Source organism: Peromyscus leucopus, chromosome 3 (assembly GCF_004664715.2).
Source record: "Peromyscus leucopus breed LL Stock chromosome 3, UCI_PerLeu_2.1, whole genome shotgun sequence".
Classification (NCBI taxonomy): domain Eukaryota; kingdom Metazoa; phylum Chordata; class Mammalia; order Rodentia; family Cricetidae; genus Peromyscus; species Peromyscus leucopus.
In genome coordinates this window covers 131,414,490-131,440,192 of record NC_051065.1, presented here as the reverse complement: position 1 = coordinate 131,440,192, position 25,703 = coordinate 131,414,490, and the positions used below count along the sequence as shown (strand labels likewise).

General features: G+C 43.1%; 1 protein-coding gene across 1 annotated transcript; it reads right to left on the bottom strand.

Annotated features, from left to right (window-relative positions):
- Positions 1 to 5,361: 5,361 nt before the first annotated feature.
- On the bottom strand, positions 5,362 to 24,950 carry Ldhb (lactate dehydrogenase B). The gene is made up of 8 exons (XM_028879870.2): positions 24,844 to 24,950; positions 22,411 to 22,545; positions 17,891 to 18,008; positions 14,671 to 14,844; positions 11,770 to 11,943; positions 9,402 to 9,519; positions 7,564 to 7,687; positions 5,362 to 5,720 (listed from the first exon to the last, which is right to left on the bottom strand). The coding sequence occupies exons 2-8, from the start codon at positions 22,537 to 22,539 to the stop codon at positions 5,553 to 5,555; spliced, it is 1,005 nt and encodes a 334-aa protein (XP_028735703.1). The 5' UTR covers positions 22,540 to 22,545; positions 24,844 to 24,950; the 3' UTR covers positions 5,362 to 5,552.
- Positions 24,951 to 25,703: the final 753 nt, after the last annotated feature.

The window sequence follows — 25,703 nt, the reverse complement described above, 5'->3', positions numbered from 1 at the left end:
GCTTCATGCATCTCCTTTTATTTTTGTAAGCTTATTTATTTCACGTGGATTAGTGTTTTGCTTGCATCTATTATGTGTACCAAGTGCATGCCTGGTGTCCATGAAAGTCAGAAGGGAGCATCAGATCCCCCAGAAGCGCAGTGACAGTGGTGAGCTGCCAGGTGGGTGTGGCAACCAAACCCCGGTTTCTGCAAGAGCCGCGAATGCGCTTAACCACTGAGCTGTCTCCAGCTCCTGCTTCCTGCTTCTTATTTATCCGGAGGAAAGAGGAAAGAGGAAAACATTTTCATTCTGTTCTCGATGTTTTTAAGTTTAAAACCAGTTTCTCAGTAGATCCTGTTCTTATCTTTATGAGTTTGGGTGCCCAAATACATTTGTGTTATTAACATATAAATGACTGTATTTATTACAATCAAGGCATTTGAGGGAAGTGTCTGAAATGGGTCATGTCATTTATAATAAATACATTGTTGAATTTTCACAGTGTTAAAAATTAAGGGGATTGGAGAGAGGGTTCAGTGGTTAGGAGCACTGGTTGCTCTTCCTGAGGACTAAGGCTCAATTCCTAGCATCCACGTGGTGGCTCACAACCCTCTATAACTCCAGTTCTAGGGGATCTGACACCCTCTTCTGGCTTTAGTAGGCACCAGGCATACATGTGGTACATAGACATACATGCAGAGAAAAACATCCATAGACATAGAATAACCTTAAAACTGTTTAAAAGTTAGCACAGATAAACTATGCTTTGTCATTATCTATATGAATATTTCCTTGACATGTAGGGTTACCATGGGCTCTTAAAAATTAAATTTATTCTATGACAACTTTATACATGTATATTGTGCATTTTGATCTTAGCCCCACCCAATCTTATCTGCCTCCAACCCTTGCCAACCCCCCCCCCCGCAAATACCACTCCTACTGACTTTTAATATCAAAACTCATTTTGTTAACACACAATTGAGTCACTGATCAAATGCCTATTTATGATAAGCACTGTGTCAGCATTCTCCTTCTTTGGCTGTATGTTAGTATTAAAGACAGAAACGATAATACAGATAATTTTAATACATTTTAAATGTTAAGGAAGCAGCTCATGGCGCCTGTTTGCACAGCACAGAGCTAGGAGGTACGAGCTATTTTTAAGCACTGTTAAAAATACCCTGTACGTTGTTCTTATAAATATTCAGCTGATTAGAAAGAATCATTCATGTCGCCAGGGGGAATTGAAAGCAACAGCTGCTGGGATGAGGTGGGAGGCTCACGTTCCAAGCAGCCTTCACCTTGAGGGGCCAGGGGGCAAACCTGACAACCATCGAGTTTTGAAATACAGGCAGCTAAATAGCTTTTAGACAAAATAAATGAGAAGGGGGGGGCAGGCATCATCACAGCCTTTTGTCTGATCCCTCCCACCCCCACCCCCTCCCCAAGCCCCATTTGAGATTAAAATTCCCTGTGTTATTTAACCCTTCAAACCCTTCATGCCTTCTACATTTCCTGCAAAGTTGTTTTTAACCAAATCTGGACTCATCTTGGAATAATGTGCCACCTGTACATCTGCTCTTCCCTGGTCCTTAGTAATGGAATTTCTCAGTTTCAAATAAATTACTCCAGTCTCTTGGAGATACAAGAATTTGTTCCTTCTCTATCAACTAATAAGAGATACTGGTTTTGACTTTGTAGTCTTACTTTGCTATCCGCACAGATGAATTAACAAGAGATAGGAAAAGCAAAGATGGTTTATACATCATTGTGAAGTTCAAAAAATAATTGAGGGTCTGTGAGATGGCTCAGCAGGTAAAGGCATTTGCAGCCATGCCTGATGACCCAAGTTCAGTCCCCAGGACACGCATGATGGAAGTAGAGAAGCAATTCTTGCAAGTTGTTCTCTGACCTCCATACATGGACTGTGGCATACACACACACACACACACACACACACACACACACACACACACACACACCCATGAATGAATAAATAAGTAAATGGAAAGGTTTCAAAAAATAAATATTTTGGATTTTTTTTTATATTCTGTGGGAGAAATTGGTCTATCAATATCCTTTTACTTATATTTTTCACATATTTAATATCAGTTTGGATAGTTTTTAAAAATAATCTACCTAAGTACAGCACCTAGAATTTTTTCACTATTTTGTTTTCAAAATTAAACCTCAATAATTCTTACACACTGGGTGGCCAGCTCTTTGCTTGATCCATGAGTTGACATCTCCCTGTCGGCTGCTGTCTCCAGTGCACTGTTTCTCCAGGAAGAACCTGCCTTATGAAAAGGCAGACTTTGAACCTTAGAGAAGTCTTTCCAAACTTCAAGGCCATAAAAGGATTTTCCAGATATATTTATTGCTTAATTAAAAATGAAAACTATTTTATGTATATGGATGTTTTGCCTGTATGTATGTCTGTATGCCATGATACCATGTATGTGCCTGGTGCCAGAGGAGGCCAGAAAAGGTAACTGGAGTCACAGATGTTGTGAGCTGCCGTATGGGTGCTGGGAATCAAATCTGGGTCCTCTAGCTGGCACTCCTAACCTCTGGGCCATCTCTCCAGTCTCTCCAAATACATTAAAGCCTCCATACACAGATATCCGCCCCCAGCCCCCCAGTGTAGGGTGAGACACTAATGTATGCCACACCTTTTCCCAGCCATACTTTCAGGTTATTCATAATCCCCTCCACATTCCTAAATGCTTATAAATTATTTCCTATCATTTTGCAAAGATTGCTTTTCAAGACTGGCACGGCACTTTGGACTTGACCACTGTGCTGTTCTTACAGTAACAACATACAGGTACTGATGCACAGTTGACGTCATTTCCAAATGTTACTTAGTCTATATTACTTGCTACATTTTAGAGTCTGGTTATGGGGTTAGAACTGTGGCTCAGGGGAAGGACACATACTTAGCATGAACAAGGTCCTCAATTTAATCTCCGATATCAACAAAGACTAAGAAAAATTAAAAGGGAAAAGTCTGACACCATGATTACATGCATTTGGAGAGCTATGAATCTTTAACATCTGGACTAGTGTCTTCTTTCTGTATTAATATGAAACAGGGCTAAGAGATGGCACAGGAGAGTGCTTGCTGCTCTTGCAGATGACCTGGGATCAGTTCCCAGCACCCACAGTCACCTTTGACTCCAGCTCCAGAGGATCTGACATCTTTGGCTGACCTTCATGAATGTGCACATACCCACACACAATTAAGTATATCTTTTTTTTAATGGGAGCATATAATACAATGCATATTTACACATTTTGTTTTCCTGAGCCATGGACTTCCACTTCTGTCCTGTAACTTACTCGGTGATACTTGAACACTTACTTGTTGCTTAGTTCTGTCAATGTGTCGTGGGTCCCTGCTATGATCTGCTTCATTTTGTTTGACACTGAACAGTGTTCCCAAACTAGATGAACAGCTTCTGCTTCTTCCTCAGCCCTCAGCTGCAGACTTTCACAGCAGCATTTTATGTAGGAGCTCTAGCAAAAACAGGAATCACATTTAAACCCTTAACTGGTCCATAAATTGAATCTTGGAAACCAACAGCTTACTGTAAATTTAGCATTTACTTAGGAACTATGACCAAGAATTGGTGTTGAGACTTGTCCTCTCTACTTATAGAAATGGTCTTGATACAAACATCATTTTGGAAATGTGACTTGAAAAAATTTAATACCTGTCTTGGTTGAAATCTGATTTGGAAAAATTATCTTAGTCTCTCTTCCCAACACACAAGCGTCCTCAGGGATGTTGGAACATGAAACAAAGCTTCGATGCATTAGGAAGAAGTGGCGTTTACTGCAGAACACATGAGGCCTGAGGGCAGGAGTTGAGAAGCTACCAGGTCTGACTTGAATCTTAGCTGTTCAGTGGCTGGCTATCATCTCTGCGAACCTCTCATTTCCTCATGGGAAAACAGAGATACAAAACTTCTGAGCAGTGGTTTTCATAAGGGTGACTTTGTCTCTTCCCCCAGGGAACATTTGGAGATGGCTACAGAAATCTTTAGAGTGTATTGAGGGGTGGTATCAATGGACACCTGTCAGGTAGGTCAGGTAACTATCAGAGCTGATGCCAAGCATCTCACCATCAGTTTTCTACAGTATCATTCAGGCCAAAGCATCAACAGTGCCAAGGTGAAGAAATTTCACCTTATAACTTGGGAGGTCGAAATCTGTACATAACACCTACTTGTGTGTTAGCCTCTATTATGGCCATATCTTATACTGAGAGTTCTATGTAATTTTCTTTATACTTCTTGGGCCAGTGATACAGCTCAGTGGCACACTGTTTGCCTAGCTTGCCCAAGGCCCTGGGTTTCAGCCTCAACACTGAAAAAAAAAAATCATTCAAAAGTAAGGTAAACCATTCATATTGAAAAGAAACCATTACCATCACTGTTCGTGAATGAAGGAATTAAGGCCTAGGTTTTATTAGACAGCAGGAAATATGCCCAGACCACTATCAAATCAAGGACAGAGCCAACTTGCAAACCCAGGGTTGTTATGACGGCTCTTAACCATCCTCAAACTGAGTCTTAGATAGCCCATGTATCAATCTCTCTCTCTCTCTCTCTCTCTCTCTCTCTCTCTCTCTCTCTCTCCCTCTCCCCTCTCTCTCTCTCTCTCTCTCTTTCTCATTTCTCCATTGTGCTGTCTTCCTGACACCTGGGTCTGGGTGATTCATCCCAAGCATTCATTTTCCTTTACTATCAAAGACAACTCCAACATAAGTCTTTTCTAATTTTACAAAGTAGTTTCTTCCTTTCAGAGAATTAAAATGGACTTTATATGAAAGGCACGCACACACACTAACGTGCATTACTTCTCTAATTATAAGCTTAAAATTGTCACAGCTGGAAAGATGGCTCATTGGTTAAAAGCATGTACTGCGCTTGCAGTGGACTTTTGCTTGGCTCCCAGCACCAATATCAGGTGACTCACCCCTTGTGACTCCAGCTTCAAGGTATCTGATGCCTCTGACCCGGTGTGCACATACCTACACATAACCATAATTAAAAATATCCAAAATATTATAACCATATTCTCAAAACATGAAAATCATGGAACACACTATGACTGAATTTTCTGGTGCTGTATGTAAGGTGCATTACAGGAGCAGAGATGGCAGAATTTAGGACATTTGAGGTGTAGAAAGAGTCATTTAAGGAACTTGTGACAACTTTTCAGAAACCATTGGAAAAAGCACACACAAAGAGAGCTTGCAATCTCACTATCTGGGAGGGTGAGGCCAGAAGATCAAGTTCAAGGCTGGTCTCAACTACAAAGGTCCTGAAATACGGTCTCAAGCAACCCAGAGAAAAGGACACACAGAAGTATGCTGCAACAGTTAACTTTATTTGTTCAAGAGCTCCTAGTGCAAACAACCACCGAGCTGGGGCTTTGATCTGTGAGCTCATGTCACATATCAGGGGAGAAGCAAACTGTGACCTACGTACAAGGCCGAAGGCTAAAGGCTCACGATTAGCGACATTGGAGGTTGGATTCTACAGCCTAGAAGTGGACAGTCACAGGTCCTTGAGGTCCTTCTGGATGTCCCACAGGGTGTCCGCACTCTTTCTGAGCTGAGCAACCTCATCATCCTTCAGCTTCTGGTTGATGACACTGGTCAGTCCCCGGGCATTGAGGATGCATGGGAGACTGAGGAAGACTTCGTTCTCAATGCCGTACATCCCCTGTGGGAGCAACAAGAGCATTCAGTTGAGGAATGAGGCCATGGTAAGAATAAGCAGAAGAGCTGTGTTAAATACAAACAACTGTAGGAAATTTGGGAAACAAATTCATTCTCTTATTTTTTCATTTAACTGGTCCATCTGTCCCCATATATTTGGGTTTTGAAATCAATTTTATATTTATAGACTATGTAAACTTATACTACAAAAAAAGTCACAAGAAGGCAGTCAGTGCTTAGTTTTTAAGTCAAATATTTTCTGCTTAAATGCAATTTGCTGTATGAATATTTAAATGGCTTTCAATGGTGTCCCTTAATGGATATCTTTCCGTTTTGTTTCTTGTTTTTTAAAAATGTTCTGTTTTTGGTGCCTGGAGTGACTGGTTGCACACGCCTTTAATCTCAGCACTTGAGAGGCAGAAGCAGGCAGCTCTCTGACTCCGAGGCTAGCCTATGTACAGCCAAGTTCCAGGACAGCCAGGGCTACACAGAGAAACTTACCTTGCAAAATAAAACAAAAAGATTTTATTCTTTTATGTGCATGCATGTCTGTGAGTTATGTGTACCACATTATGAACAGGTGTCTACAAAGGCCAGAACAGGGTGTCAGATCCCCTGGAACTGGAGTTACAGTACTCTCAAGAGGTGCTAAAGAAGTAGTTAACTATCTCTCAAATGCTCTTTAAATAAGGGAGTTGATTACAGGGTAAATTTCCCTATATAAGGGTTAATTATATTTAACAAGTTACTTTAATCCTTAAAACTATTAACCTCAAACATTTTTGTACATACAAGGGAGAGAATAAAAACACACTTCTCTGCACCCCAAAAGTCAACAATTACTCAAAATTTCCCATACTTGCCTTGTAAACTGTCCATAGTACCCTAAGTCAAACATCTAGTGCCATGTTGTACTCCTAAACACCTTTTTCTACATGTGGGTATACGTGTGTGCATCGTGTTTCCATGTGGGAGTGTGTAGAAGTCAGAGGATGACATCAACTGTCTTCCTGGATGGTGCTCCACTTTATATACTAAGGCAGGGTCTCCCACTTGGACCCAGAGCTTGCCAATTCAGCTTCCCAGCCAACTAGCTTATTCTTGGGGATCCTACCTATTTCCCATAATTTTGTTTCATTCTTGACACTGATGTGGAGATGACTCACTTGCTACATATGCTGTTTTAACATAATTTTACTTTTATTCAATGAATTTCATTCCAATAAGGTAATGTACGTAGTCCAGGTTCATCTCAAACTTGCTGCATAGCTGAGAATTACTTTGAACTTCTGATCCTTTTGTCTCCACATCCTCAGTACTGCTGATTACAGATCTGCACAACCACACCTGATTTGAGCAGTGCTGGGGAATCAAACCTAGGGCCTCGTGCATGCTAAGCAAGCACTCTTTACTGAGCTACATCCCAGCCCCTGGCTTCAGGTGCTTCTTGCCTCTTTTGTATGTTTGCTCTATAGTTTTTTAATTAAATGAGATTTGCTACATTATCAAGTGTTCCATGAAAGACTGTCTATGGTTTATTACATAAGCTTAAATTGAACCTCATTATCCTTATTTAATGGTACAGCAGAGGCAAGTTCTGAACAGGATTCACAGTTAATAGTTTTTAGATCACACAAAGATTTCTTAGAAAATGTTATCAGACAACTTAGCTCCTACAAAGTTGAGTGCTCTTGCCCTAGACTTTGGTTGGGAAGAGAAAAACTCAGCTTATATAAACCCTAAATGCAGAACTATGGACTGGAAACTTCCCTATCTTTCTTTAGATGAATCTCTTTATACAACGTAAGACTGGACAGCCTGCTACACTCCGCAGCAGGTTCTCTCACCTTCACCATTGTAGACACGGGGTGAATCCGAGATAGGTTTTTCAACATGGATTCAATGAGGTCAGCCACACTCAACCCAATGGCCCAGTTGGTGTATCCTTTTAGCTTGATGACTTCATAGGCACTTAGAAAAAGAAACCACACAAGAGATAGTTGAACCTGACACTGGGTTGACACTTGATCTGTCTCTAATGGTCATCTTGGCCAATTCTTTAACCTTTCAGTTCTAGTTCCTTAGTAAAGGAGAACATGCATCTGCTTTTTAAGCTTTTTATGAATATCAAGTGAATTAATGTACAAATAAAATCTATGAAAGTGTAAGGACTACATGACAGGTGATACACAGGTGTCAGTGAACATTTATGAAGTCACAGTGCTTAAGAATGTTCATTCTTGAGCAGGCATTTTGAAGCCCAGTGCCTAGGGTGGGACACCTTGCACAGCCTTGGTGCAGGGAGGAGGGGCTTGGACCTGCCTCAACTGAATGAATGTACCAGGTTCTGCTGACTCCCCATGGGAGACCTTGCCTTGGAGGAGGCGGGAATGGGAGGTGGGTTGTGGGGGAAGGCTGGGGGGCAGAAGGAACGAAGAGAGAATCTGTAGTTGGTATGTAAAATGAATATAAAATTTCCCAATAATAAAATTTTTTTAAAAAAGAATGTTCATTCTTTTTTTTTTAAAGATTTAAAAAAAATTATGTGTATGCACTGTGTGTTTGTATGTGCATGTGCATGTGGGTGCATGTGCTCATGAGTGCCAATACCAAGAGGCCAGAGGATGCCCCTGGAGCTGGAGTTACAGGCAATCATGAGCCACCCAGTGTGGGTGCTGGGAACTTAACTCTAGTCCTCTACAAGAGCAGTACACACTCTTAACTGACGAGGCATCTTTCCAATTCCTAAAACTAGACATTTTCAACCACCATTGATGGACATAAAAGTGTATTTCCAAATATATTAGGAAACAGTGAATGACAGCAGAGGCCACCACTCAAGTGAGCAGTCACCTCATTCATAAAACCAAAGCATTGTGTAAACTGAAAAAAATCTAAGAACTTTTTCAACTTTTAGATTTTTTTTATACATAGTCAAATTCTCTAAGAAAAGTCATTCTAAATAAAACTTCCATATTTGAAGTAGCAATTTTCTCACAAGAACTTTGCAAACACTGATTGAATGCTTGTCAGTGATAAAATGTGGCCCTGTATGTCTGTCATGTGTAACTTCATTTTGATGAATCCACTGGGTCTTACACTTTACACAAGTAACAGGTCCACAGAGAACGTGATTATGGATGACTATAACCTATACTTAATGCATCTGGGAGAAGACAGGTAGCAGCTAATCTTGAAGGTTAAATGGCTTCCAATACTAGAGTCAGCTTGAGCGTTAGGACTAGAGTCCAAGCCTGCACTGTTGGCTGCATACTATTGTCTTATAGTTGATAAGAGAACTGCCTTCAGAAAACAAGATTAGGGTGGGAGACATCTTTAATGAGAGGTACAGGGTAGTAAGACCAGGGCTGCTTAAATACTTCCAGCAATCTGCCCCGAGTGCATGTGCATGAGGTGATGTGACCAACAGGGTCCAGGTTTACCTTATTTGTTGACAGGTGGCAAGGTGAGGACCCCTCTCACTAGGCAACTCCATGCTGGCTTCTACAGTCAGCTTTCTCTAGAGACCTGTACAACAGGTCTGACTGGTCTAAATTAATCCTGCCCACTTCTCCGAGACAGACACATCAGGGGAAGAGTTACCTGAGAGGCAGTGTGGAAACAGCTTAGGGTCTTACCTGCCGGGACAGGACATGAATTCACTGAAATGGAGCCGCGCCCTCACCTGTCCACCACCATCTTATGCACTTCCTTCCAGTTCTCACTGTCATTGTCCGTTCCCATTTCTGGATTCAGTTCCTGGAGGGAGACTCCTGCCACATTCACCCCACTCCACACAGCCACTGTAAAATAAAGCAAAAAGGTTTTTCCTCAGCTCAGATCTCAGCTCTGATGCAAATTATCCCAGCACCACTTGGCACTGTCCAGTGACAATTGTCTCTAGTCGAGTTCCCATCCGCTTTGGGGAAGAATTTGCTCTGATATTTGCCTTCGACTAGCAATAGATCTGACCTTTTAAACACATATATTTAAACAAAACATGTGTGTGTGTGTGTTTTAGTTTTTATTATGTGTGTATGTGTGTGGGCATGAGTAGATCCCCAAGGAGTCCAGAAGAGGGTGGAAACGCCTGGGGCTGAACTTGCAGCAGTTGTGAGCCACCTGATGTGGGTGCTTGGAACTGAACTTGGGTCCTCTGCCTTCTGCCACAGCAGCAAGGGCTCTGCCCTGCCGAGTCACATCTCCAGCCCCTACTGCTGACCTTTTAACTTTCAACAAATGTGGCTCAAAACAGTCATCGTATAATTTACAGAGAACATGAAGTTCTTTCCAAATCTCTAGGTTGGTAAAAATCACAAGAGATTATAGTTTGGGACCATCCTAAACTCTCAATTTTAGAAATATAAACTTCTCTACTGGGGACTGTTTGGTAACAAAAGTCCCTTTCTTTTTAAGAAAAGAAAAATGTCTAGGATAATTATACCCAGAGTTATGAAAGTACACTAATATGTAAATTAGGGTCTTCATAATTTAGAGGAGAATGTCTAAAAACACAGGAAGTAGACTCTGAAACCCCAGTCTCGCGCTCCTGCGGACTTTTGGAGAACACTGGTGACTCAGGGTATGAACGAGGACTCAGGCAGAGTCCAGTGCAGTCCCACAGCTACAGCAGCTAAACTGCCAGAGGCCAGGGAAGACTCCCTGGTCCACAGTTTCTGCTGTTCCAGGCCAACCAGACATCCACATGGCCTTCAAAGAAAACCACTATCTCTTTAATTGTGCCCAAGCAAGAATAACTTCTCTCTCATCTGTGTTAATACAGGTCAATAAGGAAACAGGGGGGAAAAGCTGCTCTAGGAAAAAATGACACAATAATGAGAGAACAAACAATGCAAATCCACCTGAGAACACTGCAGGCAGAGGCACCAGAGCCGACTTCCCTTCTGGGCAGTACTTGTCTGGAAGGATGTGAGCTTAAACTGTTCAAATAGACAGGGATGGACGTTCATGTACAAAAATGTCACCATCATGAAAACACACAGATCAAGAACTAAGGGAGACTCAGAAACAGAATGAGATACAATTTATGATGTCAAGATGGATCCAGATGAGGTAAAAGGCCCACAGGACATCAGAGGGTAATATTTGCAAATGGCCGTGGATTAAATAAGGGCTCAATGTTACACTTCCTGATTTTGCTTCCTGTACTGCAGTTATGAAAGAAACTTTTTTTAAGTTAAAAAAAATTAATTAACAAAAAAAAAAAAAAAAAAGGAAAAAGAAAAGAAAACCCCCTAGGTGTGGATCCCAGCAATCAGGAGATGGAGGCAGGAGGATCAGAGTTCAAGGTCATCTTCTGCTACTGGGAACTTTAGGCCAACCTGGACTACATGAAAACAAAACCACAGAACAAAGCAAAGCGAGGAGGAGGAGGAGGAGGAGGATGAGGACGAGGACGAGGAGGAGAAAGAACAGAAGAAATCCCACATTGAAGGACTGAGGGAGAAAGGAGCATGATGACTATGATTCATGCTTACTGGGTGAGGACAAATACAGTGAGACGCCCAAGACGACTCAGCAGGTACAGACAGGTGTTTGCTGTCAAGACGGATGACCTGAGTTTCATCCCTGGTACTCCCGTGATAGGAGAAAACCAACTCTCAAAGTTGGCCTCTGATTTCCACATGTGTGCAGGTGTTCACACACAGATGTTTTCAAAAATAGCTAGATGAAGCTGGGTGTGGTGGCGCACACCTTTATTCCCAGCACTAGAGAGGCAGAGGCAGGCGGATCTCTGAGTTCAAAGCCTACCTAGTCTACATGGCAAATTCCAAGACAGCCACATGGTGAGTTCCAGAGTTACACAGTAAGACCCTGTCTGCAAAACAACCAAACAAAAAGACAGCTGGGTGGATGGATGAATGGATGGATGACAGAAAAAGCAAACTGGAACAGAACCCAAAATATAGCTATACGATTTCTGAATCCTTTCTGAAATATAACAAGTATAAAAAACTAAAATTTGAAATAAAGCAAAAAATTTACGAACAGTCTGCATAACCCAGAGGCACAAAGGAAACTATCTTTCTTACCACTGGAGTCGCCGTGTTCGCCCAGAATCCACCCATGGCAACTGCTGGGATGAATGCCAAGCTTCTCTGCCATGAGGTAGCGAAACCGAGCAGAATCCAGATTGCATCCACTTCCAATCACACGGTGTTTAGGTAACCCGCTCAGTTTCCAGGTGACATAAGTAAGAATATCCACTAAATATTTTAGAGAAAAGAAAGTAAATCAGAACTGCTGAACCAATTAGAAGGTTCTCTGGCTTCTCCCTCCCCACATGCCCATCTTGCCGGTGAGAAATGGCCTCAGAGAGGTATGTAATTTAACTTTTCATACTCAGGTTCAGACAGATATGAAGAATTTGTGAGAAACTGTAAATATGAAATAGGTAAAATCTGTGCATATGCATCATTATTTGACATAAGAATACTTAGGAACTTTACAAGTCAATGAGCTTTACCATGAAAGAAAGAAAAAAGACTGGTCTGGCCCTCACCGTGATGGCCAGATGATGTGATGGACATGATAACAATGTCCGCCACTGGCTCACGCTTAGTCGGGAGTGATACTGCGAAAAGGATTAGAAGAATTAAGTGTGGCCTCATTGGAGTAGGTGTGGCCTTGCTGGCAGAAGCCCATGTCAGGCACAGGCTCCCTCTGCCTATGGAGCAGGATGTAGAACTCTCAGCTATTCCTCCAGTACTGTATCTGTCTGCAGGCTGCCATGATTCCTGCCATGAAACTATAAGCCAGGCCCAATTAATTGCTTTCTTTTATAAGAGTTGCTTTGGTCATGGTGATTCTTCACAGCAACAGAACACTGACACATTCACTTAGATTGCCGCCAACTCTAACAGTCCATGACTGTGAAGGCTGTCATCAGAAACAATGCCACTGCTCAGTTAGCAAGGGGTGCTGTGTACATTTTCTTGAGTGCGATACTGTCCTATAAGTCATGTCATTGCTATCTCACGGCTGGACAACTGCTATATACCCTTCCTCCCATGTGGCACTGTGGTAAAACTTTTGCTGGGTCACAGGGGTTACAGGCTATGTTGGAAAGAAAAGGAGAGGGGTACACTGTCAGAAAGGAAGCTGACAGCAGGCCCGGTGACCCTCACCCCTGCCCTCAGACCCTCACCCCTGCCCTCCTCTCTGGAGCCTGGGAAGGTATTTAAGCACACTGACTGGATAATGCCTTTTGAATGCCAACTTTAATGCACGGGAAGTGGCTTCCTGGAGACTCAGACTTGGAAGGTCTACCTTGGAAATGATGTAATCAGTGACGACTGAAACAGGATGTGGAGATGCAATATGGCTAGCTGACTGCCATTTCTGTTCTACATCTGTGTGGTATGCATGTTTACATACATGCCTGAACCACCCAGGAAGCCCCAGTCTAGGCACATAAAGACTAAGAATACAGAAATGATCTCCTATCAGGTCCCAACTCCCAGTACTAAGGGAGCTGCAATGATTCCTCAGGCTTGTTCACAGCCCTCCAGGGGAAGGGTCCGAGACAGGTCTGCCATTTTATCAACATTCTGTCTATGCTAACCATCATGCAGTGACTGTGATGACAAACTGCAGACCCAAGAGGTGTGACATTGAACTGAGTGGGTGACACAGCTCAACGATAGAATACCTACTCACCATGTAGTTCAATCCCCAGTGCACCCCAAAAACAAAAAGGGGGGACAGTGACACAGACTGAACTTCAGCCACTTGTTCTGGCACATGACAAAATATAATGTACTTACAAAACCTTAAATTGTCCTTAGAAAACTTTCCTTTTATAAACAGAGAAAAAAAAGGCCAAGGAGAGAAAATGCCAAACAAAAACCAGCTTGGCCATTTCGAAGTTACTTTCTTTGTAAGACCATGATAGAAAAATAATTGATGCCAGGTTCTAAGAGATGATTCTATTTTTAAAGAGTTTTATTTATTTTTATTTTACGTGTGTTTATCCACCTATATGTCTGTGTGCCACACGCAGAGTCCAGAAGAGGGCATCAGATCCTCCAGAACTGGAGTTATAGACAGTTGTGTGCCACTGCATCAGTGCTGGGAACTGAACCTGGGTCCTCTAAAAGAGCACCTGGTGCTCTTAATTATCAGGTCATTCTCTCCAAGCCTCTTCTGCTTGTAACTGTTTTGTCCTTGTCCTAATTTATGAATTCGAATGAATAGCTCAGTGGCAACTTCGTGGTGTGGACTTTGCTTTATGAATCCACTCTGATTTTTATCCTGGTCTGTTGGGGCCCGGTAGAGGCTGTAAACAATGACCTCACATAATTTTTATTTATTTGGCTACAAAGGTAGTATTGGGGACTGGAGTATATTGTATATTGTGTATGCACACAAGAGTACACATATGCCTGTGTGAGTGTGAAGGCCAAAGTCCATGCTGAGTCTTCTTCAGTCACTCCCATCTTATTTTGAGATGGAGTTTCTTGACTAACCCCGAGTTCACCAGTTTGGCGAGGTTGGCTGACCAATGGGCATCAGGGATCCTCCTGTCTCCATCTCCCTGGCACCGATATTAAAACTGTGTGTCCCCAAGCCTGGCATTTTACATGGATACTAGAGAGCCAAAAAAAACCAGATCCTCATGCTTTCATAACTTGTACTTTACAGGGTCACCTCCCAGTTCTACCTTTACAGCATTTAAAAATGCCTTCCAACTCTACACCAAACACAGATGAACAAAGAGCTGAAACCCCACCGTACAAAACTCACATTTTTCAACATCTGGCCTGGGATGGAGCCACCTGTTTTGCAAACACCATCTTTCTGCACTAGTAGCAGAAGACCTGTGGACCACCTCTATCAGTGAACAAACCCAAAACAAGAGGGTCCCCAAACGCTGAAGCCCACAGAAGAGAACCAGACAGGCCACTGTTACAGTTAAAGCACCGGGTTAGTACCTGGGTTGGAAACCACAATGATGGTGCAGTCGGGGCTGTACTTGACAATCTGGGGAATGATGAACTTGAACACATTGACATTTCTCTGCACCAGGTTGAGGCGACTCTCCCCCTCCTGCTGACGGACGCCTGCTGTCACCACCACAATCTTAGAATTGGCTGTCACCGAGTAATCTTGAAGAAAAATGGCAAGAGAGAGAACCTTAAATTCAACTCCTTGGTCAAACATGCCACCTATGGTATGTTCTAGAAACTTCACCTTGCATAAGCCCCCAGAACTTATGATAACTTAATTTTCTGTATTAAAAGATTGTGTTTTTAAGACGTGTGTGTGTGTGTGTGTGTGTGTGTGTGTGTGTGTGTGTGAGAGAGAGAGAGAGAGAGAGAGAGAGAGAGAGAGAGAGAGAGAGAGAGAGAGAGAGAGAGTTAGTTAGTTTGAGGGCATCTGGGGCTGGAGTTGTAGGTGGTTGTGAGCTGCCAGGCACAGGTGGAATGGACCGATCTTAGGTCCCCTGAAAAGCAGCTCACACACTACTTAACCACTGAGCCATTTCTCTAGCACCTCTTAAAAGGTTTTCAGGTTCAAGCTGCTGCAGCTGTGTTTTTCTTCCTTGAGAAACGATGAAGCAACCCCACTTTAAAACTGGCAGATAACGAACCAGTGAAATACCCTAAAATATGTTTGTGGCTAAGAAGTCCATTGGATTTCCAGGAAAAGCTAAAACCTGTCAGTGAGCCCACAACCTAGCAGGTGGGCTTTCCACAATTGCCATGAAATTGTGTTTTTGCATATTCCTTTTAATAACACGCAATACAAAACTCAGTTTCTTTTCAGCCATATAATGAATGCTACTGACATCTACAAAGGAAAAGAAAGGCTTTTGACTGGAAATCAGACTTAGATTTCTAATATTCTGCGTATTAAGGGATGGCATACACTTCTTCTGCCATCACTCAGGGGGCTACAGCAGGAGGATTGCCATGAATTCAAGGCTAGCATGGGCCACACAAATATGTATTATACATATGCATACACGTCTATAGTATGTACAGGTATGCATGCATGTGCACTTGTGTGTGTGTATGTGTGTGTGTGTGTGTGTGTGTGTGTGTGCATGTGTGTGTAAGACAATCTCACTATGCAGCCCTATTTGGCTTGGAACTCACTGTGTAGACCAGGCTGGCCTAGAACTGTCTGCCTCTGCCTCCTGAGTGCTGGGATTATAGATGTGTGTCACCTATAATCTGGCTATAACGTATTGTTAAGGAAGATTATTTATGCTCTAGTGGTGTTAATTTTTGTGGAAGATTTTATTTTTCTGCTAAGAAAGTGTTGATGCAACCAGCAAGTTCCAACAAACAGCACATCCACATCATAAATGCCGGGTACTAACAGCCTTTTCCCATCAAATGCAGGGAATGCCTAGTTCCACCTAGTTCAAGGGGAAGATGGGATGACAAACCCAAACTCCTGACCCATGCAGGACTCTGAAGGGACTGTCAGTAAGTAATGGACATTAGCTAGTTTCTTCAAGGCAACCAGACCCTGGACACAGAAGAAAGGAAGAAACCCCAACACTTTTTACCAAAGCAGCAAGATGAAGAATTAGATGATTCTGGGACAAATGAAATGCAGCGTACTTGAAAACTGAGATACTACACACAGGCCTCGCTGGGGTTTTATTATTTTTCAAAAGGTATATTTTAAAGATGATTTTTTAAAAAAGAATACATTCTAAATTTACTTAAAAAAAAAAAAAGAATTGTGTTGCCAGGCACAGCACTACACACCTATAATCCTAGCAGCTAGGAGGGGCCAGCCTCAAGTGCATAGTGAGTTCAAGGCAACTTGGATTCTATGAGCAGGCAAAATGAACAAAAAGCATGTTGGTAAAATAAAGCTAATGAAGATGGCTGTTGGCATATGGAGTACAGGACCACATTCTACAGGAACTCTTAAGACAGAATATGTTCACAGGCTGTGTGCATCTGTAAGCAGAATCTCCAGAAAACAAATTTGTAGAAACTGACACAGAAAAGTTGGTCTCGATGAGGAAGCCGCAGATGGTAAACACCACCACACATCACAGCCTGTACTTCTCTCCTGGTAATATGGCCACAGGAGAAATGGAGAAGAATCTCATTTTTAATGACTATACAGTCTACAAGAAGTAGAATTATGGACAAATTTTAAATTAAAAAAATAGGGGACCATTTCTAAGTAGATGGAAATTTTGTAGTATATAAAATTACTAAAACAGATCATGAACATTTTGTCATTAGCCACTACTGAAACAATCGCCCCCACAATTCCACCTTTTCCTAGTTAAAAAATAGTTTTAGATGGGTGGTGGTGGTACACATCTTCAATCCAGCACATAGGCAGAGGCAGGTGGATCTCTGAGTTTGAGGCCAGCCTGGTAAATAGAGCGAGTTCCAGGACAGCCAGGGACACACAGAGAAACCCTGTCTCAAAAACAAAACAACAAAAAACAAAAAAGTTAGGCTGGAGTGTGTAGCTCAGGGGCACACTGAGCCCTGGCTTGATTCACAGCACCACAGGCAGTAATAGTAATCAATTAAAAGTGAAATGCAGTGATATTGTGTTCCCCCATATATTGTGCACCCTAATAAACTTATCTGTGGTCAGAGAACAGCCATCAGATAGACATAGAGGCCAGAAAACGGTGGCACACACATCTTTAATCCTATTACTTGGGAGGCAGAGATCCATTTTGGATCTCTGAGTTCAAGGCCACACTGGAAACAGCCAGGCATGGTGACTCATGCCTTTAATCCCAGGAAGTGATGGTAGGAAGCAGAAAGGTATATAAGGCATGAGGCCTAGGAACTAGAGCCTTTTTAAGCTTTTAGCTTTTAGCAGCAGATCAGCTGAGATCCATTTGGGTGAAGATTCAGAGGCTTCCAGTTTGAGGAAACAAGATCAGCTGAGGAACTGGCAAGGTGAGGTTGGCTGTGGCTTGTTCTGTCCCTCTGATCTTTCAGAATTTACCCCAATACCTGGCTTCCTGTTTTTATTATTATTATTATTATTATTATTATTATTATTATTATTACTATTAATAATAATAAAACCATTTAAGATTCGTGTTACATTGAATGATCAGTTTGTCATGCTTGAGGGTGCATTGAAATCACTTATTTGTTATAAAATAATTTTCATATAAGAACTCTTGGAGAATGCAAAGAAACTGCCTACCTTTATCCGCTACAATTTTAGGAGTCTGAAGAAATAAGCTCCCATGCTGCAGGTCCATCATCTCTCCTTTGAGCTTGTCTTCTAAGACATCCACAAGGGCCAGTTCATCAGCTAGAGACTAGAAACACAAAAGCAGGCATGCATTCCTATCATGGCTTGACTATGAAGTCTCCCACAGGCTCTGAGTTCTGAACACATGGTTTCCAGCCAGCGGTGCTGCCTGGGGAAACTGTAGAAGCTTTAGGACATGAAGCTTTACTGGACAAGTGGGTCACTGGGGATAGGCCTTGGAGTTCACATTATTGCTGGCTTTACTTCCTGCCTTATCTACAAAGACATAAGCAAGCATGCCTTCTCTGCCATGCCGGGCTGTGAGGGAAAATATCGCACCTTCTCATATGAAATGTTCACCAAGTCTCTGATTATAAATATAGTTCCCTAAGTCACATAAAGAAGGCTTAGCACCAATCTACCCTAAAGAAGCCTTTTACAAATGGCTAAGCACCTAATGGCTAAAATCCTCAAGAATTTTGGTGTTCGGCATTCAATGACAATTCAAGAGAAAGATAAAAAGATTCCTCTTGAAAGTTGACTCAATAGAAGACACAGATGAGAGCGGAAGCCTTCACATTAGGTAATGAATATGTACATATATGAAAACACACACATACACATATGAGAGAGATAGAGAGAGACAGACAAAGACTGACTCAGGGAAAACATTACCAGTTTTGATGTCATCATAATTCAGAGGGCTTCTGGGAGAAAGATCTGACTTAAATCTCCAAGGGTGAGTTCACTTTGTAATTGAACTTGGTTGAACCCTAGAATGCTTATCTTGGCTCCAAGTAGCTAAATGTTTTCACAGGAAAGACAGCCATGTCTTAGGACAAAGAGTCAGCCCTCAGGAACCAATCCCTAAGTGCAGGGAGCAGTGACAGTTCTGTATCAAATATGGACACAAATTCTTATCTATGTTTTTATTTAAATATGTTTGAAAAATTAAAAACAACTGTTTAGTTCCTTTGTATGCAGCATTTAAGAGCCCACAACACCCTGATTTGCATTTTAAGTCCTAAATTAATGCCTCCTCACTTAATAATAACCTAATATTCTGTGACAACACCCAGCACCAGAAATTCCAATTGTCTTTTAGTAAGAGCACATGGGAGCCACAGACGTCAACAGCTCAACACAATGCAGAGCTTCTGTGGAATAGCGAGTCACAGGATGTCAGTGCCTCTGTGTCAGTGGGTGTAGAGAACCAGCTTTAAAGTGCACACTTAACTGAGGGAAGGAGGTGAGTCAGCACCTAAAAAATAACCAAAGTGCTGCACATAGCTGAACGTGTGTGATGTACACCCTCTATGAGTAGAGCTACACAAACAGATGCATGACCGGGGACTGCTGCCACTGGAGGACTGAAATCTCTCTAACTACATCTCCATAGTCCTGTGAATATAAATACACATTATTAAGGGGTAAGGCCCACTGGAAGCCAAGAACGTTACTGTAGAAATTTTTTGATCTCAAGTCCCAAGTGGAATGGATAGAGTTGTGCTTCTGCCTCTTAGTTAACAAATGACTGACGTCAATGGGTTGGTATTTGATGCCAGCATTTTTATATTCAAGTGCCTGTTAAGCATGAGATTTTGAGAGAGGAAAGACATAACTTTTCAATAATTAACCAAATGGGGAAGTGCCATTCACTAATTGCATTTTTGAGCTTATCCTAGCCTAGAGATATATAGTAAGATACTCTGGGCAGTGGCAGTGGACTGCAGGACCCAGGGCCACAGTTCTCTCCAGTGCCCTGTGCTGCTGTGCCATTGGGTGGGGTACTCACACTAAATAAATGCACTGTTTTGTGGTGCTGAGAAACCAAACCCAGGGCCTTGTGCACTGTAGACACATTTCTACCTGAGCGTACTTTATCTCCACTGTCACCTTTGGAGTTTGGTGTCACATACATGGAGGAATAGCCATTCCTGCAGCTCTTACTTCGGCAGCTGTGTGACAACAGGCAGGTGACATCATTTCCCTTGCCTCAGTCACTTTGTGTTAAAGCAAGGATAAGAAAAGTTCTCTATTAGAAGGATGTGGTGGTATAGGCCAAGAATTACAGCACCTGGAAGGTGGAGCTGATGCAGGAGAACTACCATGAGATCGAGACCAGCATGGTTTGAAGGAGACCCCCAAAGCAAAACAGTAACTACCCACACACAAAAGAAAAAGGTTTTTAAAAAAAATATTTATCGATTATTTAGAATAAAGCACTTCAATAGCATCGTGCATGATATATTTATGGTATGTATTTATTTTGGTAAAAAAAAAAAAAAAAACAGAAATGTAAGCTCAACTATTTTGTTCTGACCAAAGGAAGAGTGAACACTAAATTAAGACTACCTAAAACCCCTATAATTCGGGAAACTATCACATTCACAGGTATCTAGTCAATTAAAAGTAGCTAGAAAAGCAAGCAAAAGAATACAGTACACACTGATAGCTATTTCTCAGTTAAAAGAGTCACGGTTTGATTCTTTAGAATTTAAAATTTACATGCTGGAGAGACAGACAGCTCTGTGGTTAAGAGCACAGGCTACTTTGCTGATAAACCAGTTCAGATCCCTGCACTCACATGGTGCCTCACAACCATCTGTGAATCCAGTTCCAGAGGATCCAACACCCTCTTCTGGCCTCCTGATGCTCATACACTCACGAAAAACACCCATACACATGAATAAGAAAAAGAATTTAAAGTTTGGGGTCAGGTCGTGTGGCACACACCCATAATCACAACATTCAGGAGGTGGACGGAGGAGGGATCACAAGTTTGAGGCCAACATAAGACACACACAGAATCTCAAAAGCAATAAGAATAAAAAGGGCTGGGAATGCAACCCAGGGCCTGAATTGTAGAAAGCTGGCCTAGCATACAGAAGAGTCCCTGTACTCAATCCCCAACAAAACAACAACTCATTGAACTTCACAAACAGAAGGAATATGCTTGGTCAGAGGTATTCAGGAAGCCTCCACACAGAGTCAGTGTGCTCTACAGCGGGGGTGGGGGGCAGTATAGGGGGGTGCTGCTTGCTTGCTTTTTCTAAGGACAGTCAAGAGTCTAGACAGGTAGACAGCAAAAGGAATGGCAAGCCTGGAGACACAAGAGCAGCCTTAAAAGTGATGCCGAGAGCCGTGGACTGCAATGATGGTGTAGGAGTTGTCCTGCTCTTAGAAAACATGCTGGAGAACTTAGAAAGCTTCATCTTGTCAAGATATTCTCCAACGGTTAGGGAACCCATACATGCATACATATACACATACATATAACGGAGGAGGCAAGAGAGACAAGAAAGGAGGGGGGGGGAAGAGAGAGAGAATACAGCAAAATGCAGAGGGATGGGAAACCTGAATGATGCATACATGGAAAACTTCATTTATTAAGGTAATGTCTACACATTTTCTATTAAGTTTGAAATCATTTCAAAATAAAGCCACAGGTTCAGAGTTTGAGAATAGCAAGCCATTGTTTCAACAAGTCACTCTACAAAAATCCTGTAAGAAGAGAAGGCAGAGACCATTGCATCTAAATTTTCCAGTCACTCATCCAACTGCTGTGGGATGTTTTGTATGCTGTGAATATGTGTTGCTCTGATTGGTTGATAAATAAAACGCTGATTGGCCAGTAGCCAGGCAGGAAGTATCATCGGGACAAGCAGACAAGGAGAGTTCTAGGAACAGAAGGGCTGAGTCAGGAGATGCCAGCCTGCCCTCCAGGGAGCAGAATGTAATGGCACACAGGTAAAGCCACAGAATACATGGCAACATTTAGATTTACAGAAATTGGCTGAGTTTAAGGGCAAGAGCTAGTCAGTATAAGCCTGAGCTTCCTAATGGTCGAGCAGTTTTAATTAATATAAGCTTCTGAGTGATTACTTAAAAGAGGCTGTGGGGCCCATAGGGCTGGGCAGGACCAGAGAAAACATCAGCTACATTTAACCACAGGCCTCAGTTTATCTTGATAGAAATGAGGCAAGTTACCACACTATACCTCCTGATGTGGAACCACTGAACAGATACAACCGGATTAATCACAAGGAAACACCTCAAAAGCATGCACTGGAGAGGATGTTCTGAAACTGGCCTGGACCATTAGAAAAAGTCAAAGGCTTGCAAGACAGAAAAAGAGGCATGGTAAGGATATGAAACACATGTCATGGATTAATGCAAAACCAGCAATGAGGGGTGTGATTTTTGACAGCATGGAGAATTTTAAATATGAATATGATGGGGGACACCACACTACTATAGCAGCGTTAATAAATCTCTGGGTGGTAGCTCCAGTGTGGTCATGCATGACCAGAGTCCTCTGATATATGTGCAAGTACTGAAAGGTAAGTACGATCCTACAAGTTATTTCAGATTGCTGAGAGGTATCTAAAGACAACCCGATCCTAGGCTGCCCAGATAGAACATGCATTCCTGCAGGAATTGTGACCTCTGTTGCTCTTGAAACATACCTTTCCCAGAATGCTGATAGCACATGCCATTCCAACTTGTCCAACACCTACTACAGTAATCTTATTGTTCGGGGTGACTGCCTCCTCTTCTGCGACTGGGGCAATGAGCTTTTCCTTAAGGGTTGCCATGTTGCCCTACAAGAAAAGGGTGATCAATGCGTTTTACATGAGTGGAGTCTGAGTGAGAACCAGCCTAAAACGACACAGCTTCAGCCTCAAAGGAAAGCATAGCACAACAGGAGCGAGCCTCAGGGTGGTCTAGGCACAGAATACACTTGAGGGAACCATATCTCACTTAATGGAGGTTTAATCAGAGGAAAATTCTCCAGGAGCTTAAAATGAAATCCTCCCTGAGCAGAGGACTTCATGCAAGCAACTAAGATGACATCATCACTCCTATGCCCTCTTTTGTTATAACTGCTCACTACTGGCTGAAGGATAGGGACGTTTGTACGTACATAAAAGAATTTCTTTCCATTGTCCCTATAAGGAATTTTTGTGCAATCATGTTAACCAGCTAACTTATATTTAAGCTTTTTATAAAGCCAATATAAATGATTCTAATTTCCACTCTAGATGACTACCTTCACTTCTGGAGGACGAAGACTGAGTTTTGTACTTACAATCTCATGAAATGTACTCTACTGCCCTGCCCTCCTTACAAGGTTCTTCACAATCAAGTATCAAACAGTAATCTATGCTGACTATCTTAGTTCCTTTTCAGCTTAGCTGATCACAGCTGAGGCTTCCTTACCCTATTCACGGCCCATCCTGTTCCTTCTCAAGCCCAGTCCTAACATCTAACCTGTAAAGGACTAAGAGACTAAACCTGGCTTAGTTAACTGCCACGTGAAGAACCCTTAGTTGTCCTGAATGAAGTAGCTGGAATCATCGCAACTATTTTCTTCCATAAAGCGTTTTTATTTTTTTAAACCTTTTCCCCAATCTGTACCACTTCACAGGTTATTTTGCCTGAAAGAATCACATTTGTAGCTTTCTGGTGGACACAAAGATGAAACATCTCTGAAGGGCTTGGACAAGCACTGACCTTAAAATGAATTCAAACAGACCCTGTATTTTTAGCGGCTTCAACAGAGTGGCTGCGTTTCTTCGGTAAGAAAAGCACAGCCTCCCCAAGCCCTGCCCACAGCAAGTTTATTTTTGTTAGTTGGTTTAAAATGTGTTAGGTAAGTTCCAGAATGCATTAGGAAGGCTTGGAATCCCAGCATTTGGGAGGTGGAGGCAGAAGGACCAGGAGAGGTCAAGGTCATCCTCCATCACACAGTGCAATCTTGAGATTCCTGAGAGCCTGTCTGGGGGTAAAAAAAAGAAAGAAAGAAAAAGAAAAGCAGAAGCAAGAGCTGGATATCTCCAGCTGGGCTCTCCTGAAAACATTTAAATTAGTTTGGGTAATTTCAAAAGCGACACTGTTGACATCCAGCAAGCACAGGCAGACTCACTGGGATATCTAGACAAAAGTGCGCATTCTCCTCCCACCGCCACCCCCCACCCCCAACAGTGGTAGAAAATGAGAAGAAAATAGTTCGCATTGCAGCAGGCCTGTGTCAAATGAGAGGTGACTGTAGGGAGAGAGAAACAGGAAAACAAAACACTCGAGTCTCAAGGTCCCCCACATTCCCCTCCCCTGTGCATATGAACAAGTGCCCTACATCAGGGGCTAAGGTCCACTCCGCAGAAATTCCCCACTAAAGCAAACCAGCTCCTCCACCCCAAGTCCCGGTTGGTGCTCGCTTCGCGGCCCACAAGCCACCTCTCCTGTGCAAAGCAGGTCACGAGGGAGGCAGCAGCGCGCATCTCGGATAAAGTCTCCGGGGGCAAGTCTAGGCCTTGCACACTGAACACGAGAAGTAAACAAAACCCTAGTGCATCCAAGAGACCCAGCAAGCACCTGTACCGGCTGCAGAGCGGGCAGCGTGAGCCGGGGATGAACCCTGACGTTCAGGACTGAACTTTGCTTTATCCCCATTCCTACAACACAGGGGCTTTCCTCCATCACCAGGTGCAAGATCTTCCAACCTTCACAGGACCCTCCTGGTCCCGCCGGATCCCCCAGCCTGCACGCCAGTAGATGGGTGATGTGCCCGCCACCTGCCGACCAAGGACTTGGTGGAACCAGGTTGACTTACACCTGTACAAGTCTCTCCCTTGAGAGCACACAGGCCTGGGACCAGCCTGAAGGATGCAGACCGAGCCCGGAGTTCTGCCTCAGCCTCCTGCCCACCTCTGCTTCCAAATCCGGGAGGAAGAAGCAGGCTGGAGCCGGGATGCTCAGGGGCAAAGGCCCCAGAGGGAGGTTGTGTCGTGTCGTAGCTCCTTCCTCCAGTTCCGCCAATTACCCCTCTTCACTCCCTACCCCCAACACACACCCTGTTGTTCTGTGAGTCAGCTTTGGGGTCCCGGGCTCAAACCTACCGGACAAGAGGAGGCTCTGCAGCGCGCCGAGGAAGGGAAACCACCGCAAAGTCAGCAGACTGCACAGCCGACCCTAGATCTGCAAGAAGGAGGAGGAGGAGGAGGAGGCGGGGCCCGCCAGCCTCCTAGCTTTCTCTTTTGTGATTGGAAACCCGAGCCGGGTCTAACCCTCCCCTCGGCTCGCTCAATCCCCTTCAAGGACAAGGCTGGAGTGAGCCCACGCTCTCCCCCGCTCTCTGAAGTTGGAGGTCACCTTCTGCAGGCAGCCGTGGTATTCTCACAGAATGAGGGCTGGCCCTCGCTGTGGCAGTTACCGCCCAAACTTGCCTCTCAGGTCCTTCTGGGCCGTCCCCATCTTGTGCAAATAGAAATCTGTCTAGATTGCATTTAGACTCAACTTCAGACCAGTCTCCTCGGTTAAGATGCTGCTGGTCCATCCCTCAGAAAGGCCTCCGGGATTCTGAACTCTGTCAGAACGCACACCAGAGCAGGGTCTTGCACAAGCCTGTAATGCCAGCACTGGGGATGCTGAGTCCAGAGGGAAGCCAGATGGCCTGCGCCGCCCTGTTAAGACTGTTTCAAACAAACAAAAACAACAGAAAAACAGAAGAAAACTAAATAGTGACCGGCATTTTCAAGTTCCTTCGATAAGGCATTGACCTCCCCTTTCCCCACACCTAATTCAACTAATAGCTACCTAACAAAATCAAGGGTGCTGATTTTTCCTCCACAAAACTGCAAGATCTCAAGGGAAGGTCTGGCCCCTAGTGGGAGAAAATAGGGACCCTAAGTAAGATGTAGTTTTTTCTAGGAGTTGCTGAGTTGGCTCTCTCTCTCTCTCTCTCTCTCTCTCTCTCTCT

Coding starts and splice junctions, on each gene's coding strand:
- Ldhb (XM_028879870.2), bottom strand. CDS start 22,539: ATGGCAACCCTTAAGGAAAAGCTCATTGCCCCAGTCGCAGAAGAGGAG. Junction 7,688..9,401: donor CATAAGATGGTGGTGGACAG/GTGAGGGCGCGG, acceptor TCTTTTTCTAAG/TGCCTATGAAGTCATCAAGC. Junction 5,721..7,563: donor CCGTGTCTACAATGGTGAAG/GTGAGAGAACCT, acceptor TTGCTCCCACAG/GGGATGTACGGCATTGAGAA.